The 17512-nt window shown below is 40.0% G+C and overlaps 1 protein-coding gene across 1 annotated transcript in view; it reads right to left on the bottom strand.

The window, feature by feature from the left end:
- Window positions 1-17512, bottom strand: part of THSD7B (thrombospondin, type I, domain containing 7B) — a 282324-nt gene that overhangs the window by 128118 nt on the left and 136694 nt on the right. Inside the window, exons 10-11 of the mRNA XM_009318936.1 lie at window positions 14104-14236; window positions 12947-13050 (exon numbers count right to left, since the gene is read on the bottom strand). Coding sequence (XP_009317211.1) covers window positions 12947-13050; window positions 14104-14236 — 237 coding nt within the window. The remainder of the gene's footprint in view (window positions 1-12946; window positions 13051-14103; window positions 14237-17512) is intronic.

Below are 17512 nucleotides of genomic sequence, written 5' to 3'. Positions count from 1 at the left end.
TGAAGAAAGGCTGAGAGAGTTGGGGTTGTTCAGCCTAGAGAAGAGAAGGCTTCGGGGAGACCTTCTGGCAGCCTATCAGTACTTAAAGGGGGCTTCTAAAAAAGATGGTGGCAATCTTTTGAGCAGGGCCTGTTGCAACAGCACAAGGGGGAATGGCTTTGAACTAAAGGGGGGGGGAAGAAATTTGTTATGCTGAGGGTGGTGAAACACTGGCCCAGGTTGCCCAGAGAGGTGGTGGATGCCCCATCCCTGGCAACGTTCAAGGTCAGGTTGGAGGTGGCTCTGAGCAACCTGATCTAGTTGAAGATGTCCCTGCCCGCGGCAGGGGGGTTGGACTAGATGACCTTTAGAGGTCCCTTCCAACCCAAACTATTCCATGAGTCTATGATTCTATGATCTGAGCAACCCAGAGAGATTTTTAAATAGTAGGCTAAATTCTGTACACACCTGCTGCAACTTTACCTGAGTTTCAGACTTTTGCTCAATAAATGCTCTCCACATATCATTTCTTTTGGTTCCACCATTCTTACTGTGCAAACTCAACACCAATAAAAACCTGTGGCTGACCTTCATCTATACAACACATATTAACTTGTTTTCAAGTAATGGAAGAAGATGAAGACGGCACTGGGAGAAAATACAATAGGATCGTTGGGCTCCCCCAATCAATGTACTTGACAGGTTAGCGCTAATTGATAGCTGTACTTGTCTATCCATCACTTCTTCTACTGCAAACCCGAAAGCTTATATTCCACAAAGCACATTCTTAAATTTTACTGAACTAAAGCCCAAGAATTAAGTGTATTTAATTTCTGGAAACACATCAGATTATTATTTCACTCATAGTAAATATTTAGTACTTGCAAAACCACAGGACCAACTGCAAATTGCCAATATCTTTCATTATTATTAAGTTTGCCCCTTGGAAACACCAGCTCTCAGGGTCAAATGACATTCCATAATCCTTCTACATTTCTTTCATGGTTACTTTCAATATTTACCTTTACCTGTGAAATTCATCTCACTAGCAAAGACAGGCATCTTTCAAAGTCTTCAGATAAGACAATTTAAGCAGAGACATATTTTGCCCTGTTTCTCATCAAAGCACTTAAAATTGGGAAGTTTATGCTTTCATACCAGATTTGCAGAGTATTTACATTTAAATAAGCTAAAAAAAAAGCAAGATACATGATCTAAAACCAAAAATGAATAAAAAGCAGCCATCTTCCTATAAACGCTACAATTAATCATTATGATGAACAGATAGAAAGCAATCCATCTCATCATACCATAGAGCTGATGTAGCTTTTCCTTTCATACACCACAGAAGTTAATTATTTTGAGCAGATGTGCTTAGATTACACGAAAATTTATACTCCGTGAAACTAGGCACTGAAGGTATCTATTTATTTTTAAAGCACAAATGTATTCCTTGTTTCTTTGGAGGTTTGCTCACATGCAACTTCACCAGCAACATAGTCAGCACAAAACCCATCCATCTTGCAGGCAGTGATTTTTATGTGCTCTACTAACTGATCCTTTCAAAGCGGTACTGAAAAAGCACCTGCTGGTCAAAGCAACTTCTCACAAACACGGTACGTCTGATTTGCCCCAGAAATTCCCCAATGTGCCCCAAACGATGTCTGCCATGACCACATCACATGCTCCAGGGAGTTAAAATGCAACAGAAGAGCTAAATGCCTCAAACTCTCTCAAGAGTTCATGCCTGCACATAGCTGCTTAGTTCTGCAGACCAATTTCCACTTGATTTTCTCAAATATCGTTAATAAGTACCTATTACTAAGATGCCCTCCCAGAGCATATGGAATAAAATAAGCCAGCAGCGAAGGCTCCTGGTCAGCAAGGGCAGAGGCTGTGGAAGCCCATATTATATTCCTATCACACAGCGGTGGTTGGGAGTGCTGCCCTCTCACGTCATACATTCCCAGAGGACGTGCTGATCTACTTCATCCTGAATTAAACAAATGCTGAAGTAGATGGCCTTCGACAAGCCTATTACATTTTAATAGATCAGTTAGATTCCCTCATGTTGCGTACCTCTAGTTCAGGCGTTTCCTTTGCCAACACAAAGACCAGGATAAAAACAAAGATACAGAAAGTTAATATCCAAAAGACAGTAGAAAAGAGATAACTCGAAGAAATTTCAATCACCTTGGGGCACATATCAAAGAAAATAAATATATGATTGCAGGACTGAAACTTCAGTGAACTGTCAAGAAGGAACAATAGTACTGATGCTAGAATTGACCAGAAAAGCGGTAAAAAGTCACATTTGCTACAAGCCTTCACATCCAAGATCCAAATTTGACATTAGAGAATACCCTACTTCAGGAAAACTCTGTCAAATATCAGAATATATTATTCCAAACTTCCCTATTTCACAAAGCCAATATCAGCAATCCTTTAATAAATAATGCACGCACCAGGCAAAACCAGTGGATGCTAGGAAAAAAATAGACTTTAGAAAAATCTTTGTTAGAAGGTGACAGTTTTTCATTACTATCTATTGCCATCAAAGTATAGAGATGGCTTTTTCTTGTGTAGTAATTTTATTCGAGTGGAATTCCAATTTTTTGGATGAAGTTTCTCTTGATTTATTATAATATAAAGAAGATGGAATCTTCTCCTGAGTCCTTTGAGAAGCAAATCAATGACAACACTGTTAACGAAAGGGAAGAAGGGGTGTTTCCAACAGGAAAAATGCTCAGAAGTATTACTGCTGCAATCATCAGACTGGTTTAGAAAGTGCTAAACACACTGCTCAGTATTTTTAATATTTCTGAACATATTTAGAAATGGTGCCAACAGAAAAAAGCACCACTGGACGCATAAAGCAAATGTCTCATTGACCATTTCACAGTTACTTGACGTATTCTTGCAAGTGCAAGCACTTCGTAAGTATCCCAGTCACTTCCAGTTACTCTGTCACTTTAGTGCACCCGTTTGAAAGAAAGGTGGTGGGAATTTTGAAAGATAGTTTGAGCTAAGGTTATTCATTTATTCTGAAATTGAAAACTCACGTCTAAAACCTCTACTGCAGACATAAAGCTATTGGAGTAACATAAATATACATATTCAGATTCAACGAATGTGACACAGGGATTCCCTTTGCACCTTTGTGGCATGTCACATTTAACAAATCTTGTGCCTGAAGATTTACAGTAAGCCACACTGATGAGCTCTGCCATTTAGGATGCTAATATTCATGTTGAGTATTACTGCTTAATTATTCAAAGAAATCTGACTCAACAATTTCCAATAAGAAGTGCTTTCTAACTAATGCAGAATAAGGGAAAATGCAAACTACAACTTTTACCAAGCTCCTCTGAAGGAAATTCCCCAGGCAGTCCAAACCTTAGCAGTCTGACAATGAACAATATCTGCTATAAATCAAATTCTGCATTCCTTTCAACATCTCCCTTTTTCCTTTCACAGGAAAACAGTTGGGTTTGGTTGTTTGTTGGGGTTTTTTTTGGGGGGATAGTGTTCCAAAGAACTGACAGAGTCCTTTAATATTTCATTGACTTAAGCAGGATCAGCATTTCAACCCAGACCCGTCCATTTCTTCAGTTAGGTAAAATAAATATCAAACTGAGTTCCTTTGGTACCATCATACTGTAAGAATAAACGAATGGTCTTTATCCTTCCAGTTAATGTCTCTGGAATTTCTCAGAATTTGGTATTCCACTTGACTGAGATCATTATGGACAAGGAAGAGGTTATTCTGGTAAAGACTTGGAGAATAACATCTCTAATGTTTTCCTGACAACTGATAGTATAAAAGGTTTCTAATAAACTTGCTTATTTTTGGTCATGCTTCAAGGCTTTCCATTTAAAGTGTCTATTTGAAGAAAAGTTCTCCTTAAGGCCGTTTTCCAGAGAACCTGGATCTTACCCTGCTCAGCTCAGATAAATTTTTAACAATTTCCCTATGAACCACAGCAGCTTTGGCATGAATTATCTTTGGATTTGTAAACAGCACAACTGTGACAAGGTGAAAATTAATATTTTATAAAAACAAAAGTAGATCTAAATCAGTACTGAATGGGACTGCCTGCAACATGGAGAGGTGAACAAGAGGGACATGAAAGTGTTATATAAAATAGCAAACAGAAAAGGAGACTAAACGGGACTCAAATGTCTTAAGAACAAAGGTTGTTTCAATTAAATTGAAAATTGTCAAGAAACTAAAATAGTTTACTCACTGCAGGGTTAACCCATGGAACTGAGATATGCCAGACACAGGCAGAGGCCAAAAGGTTAGGAAAAACATGAAAAAAATCAGATATTTTTATAGCTAGTTACAGTGACAGTTACATGAGATCATATAAAATATTAAGGACTATAAACCCTCATGTTTCAGGTTCTAAGTTAATGAAACAGAGTTTTAGGATGAAATGGCTCCTGTATTTTCGATAAGGAGCACATGAGGCTGTGTGATCAGGTCTACTTACAACCCACCTGTGGCCACAGAAAAGACTTCTGATATAGTTTATAACATCCTCTCCATGAAGCATGATCACCCAGGCCTACTGTTCATATAATAAAAATTTCTCAGATTTCTACAAAAAGTCTGAATCAACTGTTCATATCTGGGATTTTAAATTGCTGGAAGCTGGTGCTAAAAACAAGTCGTAATTGGAAGGGCCTGTCTCCAGTTTGAGGGAGAGACTGTCTTCGTTATGTCTCTCATTATGTCTTTCATCCTCCTGCGTAAGTCTCAGCACAGTTTGGTTCTCCTTGGACCGCTTTCATCTACTATACTCTGTTTAATGACAATCCATCATTTAAAAAAGGACCCCAAAACCGACTTTCACCAACGATAGTTGCTTAGATCATACAGACTACACGCTAGATGAAAGAAATTCTAGGAGGACCAAAGAGAGCTGAACTTAATCAGAGGGATGAAAGACAAAATGAAAATCTATCTACCCTTACATTTAAAAAGGAGTTTCCTTCAGATAAGATGATCTCGCCTCTCTGTGTACCTGTTAAATATGGTATACGTACTGTCAGATCATTTGGGACTTTTATGATTGAGATGCTTTAGCAATTCCTGTAAATTGTACACATTTGGATGGTGCTGCCTTTGACTTTGAGGTGATCGGGCCATTTCCTATTGATCTAAAACTTTGTTTCCCCCCTTCTTCCCTCCTTCCTCCTAATCAAGGCAGAAATACATAGCCTGGAAAGCTTTGATGTTCCTCTGCTTTACTTCTCATTTTGATCTTTTAACAATCCCTCTACTGGTACACACTTGTAGTATACATTTTCAGTGTTTATGCCTTCTGGCTTCAAAAGACTCGATCAAGACTTCCCCCCGCCCCAGAAAACAAATGCTGTGTGTGGTACTAAGCTGCTGATATTTGTTTTGTTTATCAGATAGGAACAGCATATAGTTAAGCTAGAAAACCTGCCTATTTCCTTCTACAGAGTGTAATATACTGTCCTGTTTTTGAAGGAAATCAAATATATGTAATTTATCTGACACAGTCTTCATCATCTCTATTTTACGGAAAGTCTACAGGTTACTGAGTTGCCTTCGGATAAACCTTTGCACTGTAGATTGCTGTCAGGACAAATTCTCTAAGAGTCTCTTCAATTTTTATGTTGTTGGCATAACGCTACAGTGACAGAAATGAGTTGGAGTCTCTTTTGCTCTTAGTTAGTGTCTATAAAGTAATGTCATGCCAATTCTCCTACCGCCTATGAAATACTCTTACAGCAGCTATACCTGAGGTAGAAGCTGGGCCAGACCCAGCCTGAAACATGGTAGCACTGTTGTAAGCGTCTTGTGATGCCTGCTGACATCTTCCATTTAAAAAGGAGGGTAGTCCACCATCACTCTCTTGTGAACAACCTGTCACTGGAAAATCAGTATCAATCTTTCTTCCCTTTGTCCTATCAACTAAGACCCAAGGAAAGAAAAATTGGTCTACAGGAACACATTACCTGGAGATCAGTGGGATGTAATACAGTACGAGGTTGAATTTCCATTCCCCAAACCAGTACCCAGCTGCAGACTCCAGTACAGCTATGCACATATTTACATAGACAACTCTGCTACACAGCCAGGTTTTAAGAAATTGGCCCAGGATGATTTCTGTACAAGCAGGTGATTTTATTTCTCATAAATTAAACTGCAGGAATCTCAAAGGCAGCCATGAAATGCTGAGAGATTGACCCATCACATCTCACATAGCCTCATCTGTCCCTTCCCCTCTCCTCCTGCTCCCGGTCAATTCTGATGTTCCAAAACTGATATAAATCCCGTGGAAAATCTGTCTGGGAGAGGATACCCTCCTCATTCCACTGGTGCAGGAAAGGCTAAGAATGCATACATGATATTAGTATTGTATTTTTGTCTCCTCCTCCTTAATTTTTCCTTGTTTTCCCCTTTGGAAACATTGTCACACATTTTGCATGAAGCTAATCTGCTATCAAATCCACAGTTAAACCCAGGCTTTGGGAAATAATTTAAAGATCAAAGCCTATAGGTAAACTGATAGAAATTAGATACAAACAATCCAGACTCGTGTCATAAAACATCCACACTGCAGTGATAAATCTCTCAGATTACAAACTCCTGTGCGCAGATATACATAGTTCACCAAGACTGAAGATAAGTTTTAAATGTAAAATCAAGGGTAAACTTCCATTAAGTCCAAGAGATTTTACCTTGTTCACTGATATTCGCCAGAGCTTAGACTCCTAAATACCTTATTTGTTTCTGTTAATGAAATCTGGGTATTTTCAAAAAAGATTCCTAATCTATTCTGAATTTGTTAGCAAACCAGGAATTGGAATTACTCACGAGAAAGTTTTGACATTTTTATTTTACCTTAATTGTTTGTCATCATTTACAGTGGCAGAAAGTGTTATGGAACAAAAATAAAAGGGAGGATTACCTGTTAAAAATACTCTATTTTAGGAAGCAGAAGACTAAACTTCAGGAAGTTGGAGATCAGAAGAAAAATGTAAAATATATGTTTTTATGATGTACATTTTTTTTTTACAACAGTATAACACTGCTAACGCATAGTCCATAACTCTTAACTCCAGACTTACCTCTTCAATACTGCTGCCCATCTTTCCACATAGTGCGAGTGCTGCACATTTTTTTTCTTTAATGAAAGGTTCACTTTTCTGATTTCGGAGCATGCTCAAATCCATCCAAGTTGTATTTTTGGCCTGCCCTTCAAATTACTCACAATTTGCAGATACCCAGATGTGTTATAGGTGTACTCTCTATTTCATTATACACACTGTTAGTGAAAATACTGAAGACAGCCAAGAGCATGTGTGCCCCACGGGAAGCTATCTGAAATGGCCTTCCTGGTTGACAGCAAGCAACTGATAACAGAGCTTTGACTGCGTTTTTTCAACAAGTTGCACAACCACCTCATCCTGCATTTCTCTAGGTCATACTTTCTTATTGCACATGGGAGACTGTCACGTTGGACTGGACTCAAGGTCTTCCTAAAGTCAAGGGAATATTATCTGTGCCGCTTTCCACTTACCTTACTGCCTAACCTCCAGCCCGCTGCCTCGTCAAGGAAAGAAATCAGATTATCAAGAACAAATAATAGTAAATCAGTTCTGGTTTGGTTGTTTCTTATCAACTTATTACTCTCCATGTGTTTATAAGTTAAAAATTGCATTATCAGTGACAAGAAAATAACAATACAGATAATACGTACTTTATGAATTTGCAATATGATGTAGAGCAGCTACATCAGTAAAGTGTCAGCGAAGCCCCAGGGAGACATGGCTGATAACAGACTGAGGCTCTCCATCCTGGAAAGGCCACGCCCTGAACCTCAATCCCCATCCTAGACAGACCGTGCTTCACAAACTTTCCTTTCAAACGTATCACAAGCAAGACTCAGCGCCTGTCCTTACCCTGGTAATTATTTTTCCCCTCAACTATTTGCTACCAATGCCACCAGCTGCCGGGCAGGTGTCTTCCAGACAGCGACGCTGGCTGGGACCGCTCAAGTTCCGCTTGCTGTGCTCCTACTTGGGTCTCCGCAACCACCCCTTACCAGTGGGTCCCTAGACCAGCACCATCAGAAAAACCACTGACAAACCTAATGAACCCCCAGCATCACTCAAGAATAAGGCTCAAGGTGCCACTGTCCTACCAGGCAAAGGTAATATTGGAGGGAGCTACTGATGACAGATAAGCTGCTATCAGCTGGACAGATTTATACACAGGACTGCACCGCAAAGCGCTACTCATAAAATATCACCATCTAACTGAAGCAGCCCGTGTCTTCACCACGTTTACTATCATAAATGTATTCATTGTAAACTTTAGGTTATCACATTGCCTCTCGCCTGTAAATTATAACAGGATTCTAATATGTACCTCCTGAAATTGGTAATTCTGCGCAAAAGCATTCTGCAACTCAAATTACAATGAATGCATCTGTTAATTTAGCTAATCAGCAGTTATATTAACTACCTACAAAACAGGGAATACGAACTGTTGGGTGACTATCTTATGAGCAAAAAAAATGGTAACACTGATGCTTTTTTGATGGCACGTCTCATTATAAATAGGTTACCATAAAATAATTTCAGCAGAAACAACAGTAATGTATATGGCCATTATCGTGTTACAAATTGATAATACACTAGATAATACAGCTAAAGGATGCCTGTTTTAAATATTTTTGTAGATGCAACGTTAAAACACAATACAAAAATTCTTCCTTTCATCTTGCTTAGTATGGAACACGTTAACTTAGTCACTAATTTATTACAAATTAGGTTTGCAATCACAGTTCTGCCTACATTTTATGCAAGATTTTACTGGAACTATCACTGCATTTAGACACACTCAGAAAACTTAGGCAGCAGACTGTTACAATTCTTGTTCTCATAATGATAAGTTTTTGATCTGCATCTCAGTGTAAAACCGGTCTTGTCTGCAATATCCCTATAGCTATCAGGAAGCTCCAGAGCAAAAGCCAGAAACCTGCAGTGAAGGAGACAGGAATCTTAAATTGCTCGAGTCTGGTGCTGCCTGCATTCTACTTTTTCACTGTCAATTCATACATCAACTTTTCAACTGAAACGGATTATATTTAACACCAACCATCTTAGCAAAGTCCACGTGGTGTGAATTCACAACCCGGTTAAAGAAGGAAAGAAATACATCATACGTGGTCTGATAGAAGAGCATACCCAAAGAAATATTCTACTGAGATGCACGATGAGGCTATCCAGTATCGATCCGCCCCGTGACCTCAGGTGAGCCAGGGAGAGTGCACTTCTCCAAAGCAGAGGAGTAGTTTCTCATTACTGCATTGGTGGGTTTGTTGCTGTTTTCCTGTACATAAATCAATAAATTATTCTCTAAGAATATTTGCTGCTCTGTGTCACAGCGTTTCTGTATTCTTGTGAGGGGGAGCTACAGCTCTGAGATGGACTTACTGTCTCATTAATGGGAGGAGATATGGTCAAATCCCCCAAACGAATCACAGTTAAGAAGTGGCAAGGGCAGGAGAAATAAGACATGACATGTTCCATTGCTGCAGTTTCTCCTTGCTTTTGGAAAGTAACTACTTTTTTCATAACTATGTTGTCAAGTGTATTTCCAAGCCTGGTTTTTACAGCCGAGTCTCATTACATCAGTCTGGTCTTTAATATGTGTCTATTTACTTTACAAATGGCTTTTGAAGCAACCTTCAAAGACACTTGCTTAAAACAGGCTTTCCATCCACTAATTAAACCTTAATAATCCCTTGTAATGAGCAACACATTTTTTCCCCAAAAATGTAAATGTCTAAGGTGGCTGCTCATGTCAGCACTGAAGGGAGAGGTCATTTCTGAAGGATCCTCCATCACAAACATCAGAGAACAGTAAAGTCATTGAAGGGCATCTGAAGCAGAAGCAATTTTCTCACAGTCTTGACACCTTCTAGTAAATTAGTCACTTGTCGAGGAAAATGACAGCTATATAGCAACAGAAAAGCTTGTAAAGCTCTTCATTTACTGTTAGAAATGTTGTCTATGTCACTGTCAAGCAACAGTAACATCCCCACCCTGTTTTACTCTCGAGTGCCCTATCTCAGGGGCTTTTTGCAAATCATGCCTTAATGAAGTTTAAATAACAACTATATTTCTTAGGTCTAAACGCTACTTTTCTCTTACCTGCATGATTGTTTTCTGAATAAGTTAGTCCATTGAAGCTGATATACAAAATGAAACGCTGTTGTAATTAGTGTAATATCATTCCAAGATAAAGCCATGAGAACTGCAGCTTCAGTATCTCTTTGGCTATTCTGCTTATTATTCACAGACAAATTCTGATATCTTCTGCACGTTGCATAGTACGTTTACGTGCAATTTCAGGGAAAACATTCATGGAACAAGATCTGTAAGTATCTACCTCAAAATCTAGCCTAGAGAAAGAATGGAGCTTGAAAGTCATTTCAGACTTAATTTTCCCTCAGCACAGTCATCATTCTAAATAGGTACGCATAAACATATGCTTTCTTTAGAAATAATTTACATGAATTCAATGCTCTAATATAATTGGCTAGATACAACAGTCACTGAAAACTGAAATCCTCTTATTTACATGACAGTCAGGATATGGACAGCAAAAGAGAAAAATTCTAAAAATGGATGCTGTAAGGAACAACAAGACTGACTATCTTCAGTGGGAAAAGGGTAATTGCTGTTACATGGTAAAAAAGGAACTGGGCAAATTCATATAAATACTCTTTGGAGAATAAGCACTTACTGGCTAAAGACACTGACACATTATGCAAGCCAATTATTGTGTGGAGTCGTGGTGATACCTTAAATGCAAACTCATTTGTAGGATGCCTGAATATTGCAGGAAAGCATCTATCTATAACACCTGGCGTTCTTCCACTGATGGCACAGATTCCCCTGAAAAGACTCACAGAATCATACAATATAATTTAGGACAGAAGGAACCTCTGAAGATCCAATGCCCGCTCTAAGCGGGACTGACCTCAAAGTTAGAAGAGGCTGCTCAAGACCTTATTCAGCTGAGTTTTCAGTATCTCCAAGGAATCTACAGTCTCTCCGGGCAATCTGGGAATTTCTCTCACTACAGCCTATGACTATTATCTTCTGCTATTTCACTGTGCACCTCTGGGAAGAGTATGGCTCCATGTTCTCTGTAAACCCCACTCCCATTAGACACTTCACCAGGCTCAACAAACCCAAATCCCCAGCCTCACCTCACATGTTATTTCAAAAATATTTCCAAAGACCCCCTTCATGGTGAAGAATGAGAGCATCAGAAGTCTTCCAGTGTCAAGGTCTACAAGCTGAGGAGACCCTGCAAGGAGTGTAAGCAAATGCCGTTGGCTAAACGGCTGCTCCCTGACAATATGGTGACACAGCACCTCTTCACACACGCTAGCTGCTCTTGAAGAGCTCACGTAGCAGCAAGGTGAGGTATTAATAGCAGCTTTATGAAAGCTTCCCTTACTAAACACTTCTATAGATAAGATATAGAATCACTGAAAATCTAGCAGCTTGTTTTTCAGAAGCAATAAGGTCAGAGTTAGCAGCTTGGTTTCAGCTGCCTTCTCCATGGAGATCACTCCCCTTGTTTGCAGGAAACATCTTGAAAATCTTCTTCCATGGGTTTCATCTGAGAACTCATTTTCCTGAAACCCCACTCACCCTCAATAAATACCTAGCAGATTGGTTCTATCACTACGTGTAATTATGAAAACCAAAGCCGTTACAAAAACCAGAGTTAATTACAAAAAGTGAACATGGCACTGAAACAAATTTTGCTTAAACCCCCCAGGCTATGGGATTCCTTTCCTGTGATCACCCCAGAACAGTTACATAGCCCATGTAACTGTTGGAGGATTCTCCATAGAGCAAAAATAAGTGTGATACTCTTCTACTATACTTCAAATTCTGTCAGAGAAAGATTAATACAAAGTTCATGCACCTACTGGAGCATAAAGATTACCTCCCCCTCACATGGAGATTGAGAAATACATTTTAGGACATCTCAATTTACAGAGCTCTCTTTGAAAACCTTGTGGAAAGGCTTGTGGTCAAAACCTAAAGGTATTTACTCCTTTGAGCTTTAGTTTAAAATACATTTCTTCTTTCAGATGCAGCCCACATAGTGTCAGGGCTTTTCTTTCTTTCCCTTTGTTTCCAGATTATGTAAGAAATTCACTTCATCTTTAAAGAATAGTTTCTACCCTTGTGAAGGAGCAAATTATTATGTCAAGTTTCTTCAGTTAGCATACCTGTATACTAATTTTTTTTTTCAATAAAAATAACCTTTTGTTAAAGGTTTCATTAGATTTCCCAGAAGACTGATAACAGCCAAATCTCCAGCCATCTGCAGGAACCACTACAGACTCTGATCACATACTCTGAACTGTGAAATTCTTCTCAACACTTTTGTTCAGACAAGGGGATCACTGTATTTTCCAAGTGCTTAATCACGCCAAGGGCAGGAGCCCAAAGCCTTTACCCACGCTGAACTTCTCTAATAGTCTTAATGAAAATCAGGCCCCAGGCAAATTATTAGTAAAATTTAAAATCACAAGGAAATTATCCTTTCCATTTTTAGCACCAAGAATGGATTACTTCATAGAGGTCTATAGATAGATAGTTCTTTTAAAGCCCACATTCTTCATCTTTAGGCAGAGGAGCAGGTTACTGTAAAGATACCTCAATGCCGAGCATACATCCCCTCCTATACTCCAAGCATACTATCACGTTACTGGTACTTTAATGTCCAGCACAGCAGCAAAACTGTACAATGGCTCCACTTCCCAAAACACTTTAAGTGCTTCGGTCACTTAGTTTCCAAATTAGCTACTGTGAAAGAGTAAAGACCCTACTGAAATGTCACCCTCCAACACCTTAAATATTTGGAGGCTGGATGGAGAAAGCTTACCCCTTGACTGCAAACCGCGTCCACACGCCTCACTATGTCCTGGCACACCCTGTCTCACTGAATCCGGCACCAGCACACAGTGGCTCCAGCGGTGGGTCTTCCACCTGCGAGGGGAAATGGTTAACAATTCAGTGATTAAAACTGGAAAACGGTTAGCACGTCCAGGCAAAAACTTCAGTTACGAATGATGATATACGGTGGAGACTTAAGGAAAAATAAAGTCAAAAAGCTGTAATTACTCCTGAAATAAGCACTGTGACCTGCAATCCAGATGCAAGGTTCACCTTCTAGAAAGCCATATCATCCTCCAACCATGTTTCCCTTTCTCATTTTTGTAGGGCATGGTTCAAAGTCACATAAAATACATAGGAAACATCTTCAGTGGGCTTTGAAATCAGGCTCTCCTCGTGCAAGCCCCTTCTCATACAACTGATGCTGTACCCAATCTGCTTTCTATGCTAGGACGTGTGCCAGTCAAGAACACGAGAAAGCAGCGATGTGGTATGGAGCCAGGCAGAGCTGAGCCGTGTGACTCCTGCCGTGGCACCACCTTCAGCTCCCCGCTCCGCTCTGAGACCATGTCCTACAGGATGTGCGGGCTGAAGATTTATATGCAAAGATAGAATGCTTTTCTATTTACTAATATTGTATAACAGATGGGTCACAGAATTTTAATGAAGAGAGGTGAGTAATTGCCCTACTGTACTATTTGTCTAATCAGAATTTTTTAAAGTGCATATTATTCACTGGAGTGAGAGCATCAGGGGAAAAGACAAGAGTTTCTGCAATAAGCATACAATTATGATTAAGGCAGTTGAGTGCTTGTGGTCCCGAAATAGCTTACATTGATTTTTAGATACATTGAGGGGGGCGTTCCCAGTAATAGCTTCCTTAAACACATCGAACCCTGAGGTTACCATTTCTAGGAGCTGTGTTTATTGGTTCTTGTTCTGATGATGCCAGGTCTACTGAAATCTCCAATTTGAACTCTACTTCTACACATTTTGCAAGGTTTATTGTTCATACATTGTTATTTGTTTATAACTCTGCATTTTCCAGTTCTATTTTCTGGTGAAAATTGTGCAGGACAATCAAGTCATTTCTAGAGAAGTGGAAACCCACTAGCAAGAGACTGATTCCAAGCTAACGTTTTTTACCTATACACTGGACAGATGGGAATATCTTCACATTCTCTCTCCTCATACAAGGTGTCCGGGCATGCCTGTCCTCCATTGGCAGCATCCTGAACGATAATCCTATACCGGGACTGCTTTACTGCAGTGGCATTGCCTGTAAAATAAAGAAGATTGCCTTCCCAGACACAGCTGGCACCCCGAGTTAGTGATCTGTCTGTCTTGGTTAAAAACATGCCTTGCATTTCATTTATATTTTGAAATCAGGAGCACTCTGGCACTACCCAAAGAAGGGAGGGAATGGTACGTTGGATCAAAAGCTACCATTTCTTACTTTAAAATTACCAGTAGTTCAGCAGAACAGCACCTGGAAGGTTGATAAATCAACAGCCTAAGAGATGCATCAGAAAAATGTCTATTTAACAGAACAACAAATCAGACAAGAAAATAAGTTTGAGCAAATAGTTAAACACCTGAACAGGAGAAAAGAATAAAAAACAAAAAACCAAACTGTCATAATGGAAGATTTTGTTTTTGAAAACACACTCTGGTGGTCTCAGGCTGCTACCAGTAACCCATCTTTATGGGTCTAGAAATTATAGATGAGAACTTCCTGATAGAAAAACCATTGCAACCAACAGAGGCTAACTTTCTACTTAACCTGAGTCGATGCAAGATCAATCCACGTGGAAACACAGTTCACAAAATCTACAGTACAGAATGCAGCATGAAAGACAAGGATAAGATTTATCTATATGTCTCTATAGTTAAAACAAATGCAATCCTTGGCTGCGTAAGTGGTAAGTAAAAATTGAGAGCTGGTTTAACCGCTGTGTATAGCATTAGTACTTCTTTGGGTACTGTATTAACACTTCAAAAACAGATGCTAGAAGACTGAAAAGGCATCTCAACAGAACTCCATAAAGGATTCCAGACCAGGCAAATGTCTTTTAATAGCGGACTTCATCAGATTTATCCAAGAGACAAAAGCGGTGTGTAAATTAGCCCACTTAAGCGAGTACTATTTTTCCAGCTCGAGATAAGGCCAAAGCTTCAGTAGCAAGATTACAGTGCATTAGAGTAGAAGGAAAACTTACGAAAAGTCATGCCATGAACACAAAGTACAAGTACAAATCCAATAAAAATGGTTGGCTCTAAAAATATCAAGTTATAAAAGCCTTCACTGGCACACATGCTATCACTGTGAGATCTCCCAAAAGGGACTTTGGACCTGACAGGAGGTTGCTCACCCCAGCTGCTACCTTGAGGCAGGATCAGTGCACCCAGGGCAATCCCCCTCCTGCTTCTTTAACAGCCAGGACCTGAGGCAGCTTTACAGCTTCCTACTGTCTCCTTTCAGTTGCCTGATTCAGCACTTGTAAAGCCTCACAGAGAGTATTTTCTTAAAATCTAACCCAAATCATCGCTCCTGTAAATTAAGCTAAACCTTATTTATCTCTGTCCACTAGACATAAAAAATATTTTATCCCTATTGCCTGAAGCATAGCCTTTACGAAATTTTAAGGCTTTGTATCCACTCTACGTCTTCCCCTCTCTAAACTAAGAAAACCCAGTTCTTCATAGGTCCTGTTTAATCATCTCTCATTACTCACTTCCTTACAACACGGCACACACGGAATCCCACCTGCAGCCTCACCAGTGCACACTACAGTAACACCTTTGGTGTTTTACATACAACGTTCCCATGAGTTTGACAAGCCCAATATGAGTTTTAGCATTTCAAATTGTTGACTTTCATTCATTTTGTAGTCCATTGTATCTCCAGAAGTGCCTGAGACAGTACTGAGGTCTTTACTCCCCATTCTGTCTTTGTGCAATTGATTTTTCCTTCCCGAGTCATATTTTGAGAAATTTCTCGGTCATTTCAATATGACTTAATATATTGCCTATTGTGTTTGCTATCTCTTTCAGCTCTGCACCATCCACTAATGTTATTATTCAAGCACGCAAGCTGTTCAGACAAATATCACATAGAATTGGGACAAGAAGAGTTTTCTGTAGGACTCTTCTTGGCTCATGTTCAAGTTTGATCGTGAATAGTGGACATCGATCAGCCGAAGCGCCTTTGCAGAGAAGGACGTGGGAGCCCTGATGGACAAGTTGACCATGAGGCAGCAATGTGCCCTTGCAGCAAAGAAGGGCCACAGCATCCTGGGCTGCATTAGGAAAAGCATCACCAGCAGGCCAAGGGAGGTGATCCTTTCCCTCTCTTCAGCACTGGTGAGACATCTGGGTGCCATTAGAATTGGGACAAGAAGAGTTTTCTGTAGGACTCTTCTTGGCTCATGTTCAAGTTTGATCGTGAATAGTGGACATCGATCAGCCGAAGCGCCTTTGCAGAGAAGGACGTGGGAGCCCTGATGGACAAGTTGACCATGAGGCAGCAATGTGCCCTTGCAGCAAAGAAGGGCTCCAGCATCCTGGGCTGCATTAGGAAAAGCATCACCAGCAGGCCAAGGGAGGTGATCCTTTCCCCAGGAGAAGGAGGACACGGGCATACTGGAGTGAGTCCAGTGAACAGCCACAAAGACTATTTAGGGACTGGAGCATTCGACACACAAGAAGAGACCAGGAAAGCTGGGACTCTTCAGCCTGGAGAGGAGAAGGCTCATGGGATCTTACCAATGATGGCAAGCAGTAAAGGAAACAGAGATAGACTCTTTTCACAGTGATATCTGCTGTGAGATTTTTCAAGCAGCTGAGTACCCATTTAACAGTGATTTAATTCAAGTCACTGTTCCTCAGCTTCCTGATAAAAGTTTAATGTGTCAAAAATCTACCACTTCCCTTAACTAGAGCAGCTATGCTGTCAAAAAAAGGACATTAAATTTATTGGGCACTATTTGTTCTCAATAAATCCATACTGGCCAGTTTATCAGAATCTGATTCTTGAAATGTTTAAATCCTGAGTAATAACTTGTTCTTGTGTTTTTCTACATAATGAAGTTAGGATGAGTAATCTACAATTTCCTTGACCTTTCTTTTTGTCCTGGTTTCGGCAGGGATAGAGTTAATTTCCTTCCTAGTAGCTGGTACAGTGCTGTGTTTTGGATTTAGGATGAGAACAAAGTTGATAACACACCAATGTTTTAGTTGTTGCTAGGTAGTGCTTACACTAGTCAAGGACTTTTCAGCTTCCCATGCTCTACCGACTGAGAAGGCTGGGGGTGCACAAGAAGCTGGGAGGGGGCACAGCCAAACTGGCCAAAGGGACATTCCATACCATGGGACGTCATGCTCAGTACATAAACTGGGGGAAGCTGGCCGGGGGGGCCGCTGCTCGGGGACTGGCTGGGCATCGTTTGGTGGGTGGTGATCAATTGCACTGTGCATCACTTGCTTTGTGTATTATTATTGTTACATTATTATTATTATTTTATTTCAATTATTAAACTGTTTTTATCTCAACCCA

This window comes from Pygoscelis adeliae, unplaced genomic scaffold (assembly GCF_000699105.1).
Source record: "Pygoscelis adeliae isolate BGI_AS28 unplaced genomic scaffold, ASM69910v1 Scaffold222, whole genome shotgun sequence".
NCBI classification, from domain to species: Eukaryota; Metazoa; Chordata; class Aves; order Sphenisciformes; family Spheniscidae; genus Pygoscelis; species Pygoscelis adeliae.
This window is presented reverse-complemented; position numbering and strand designations above follow the sequence as displayed.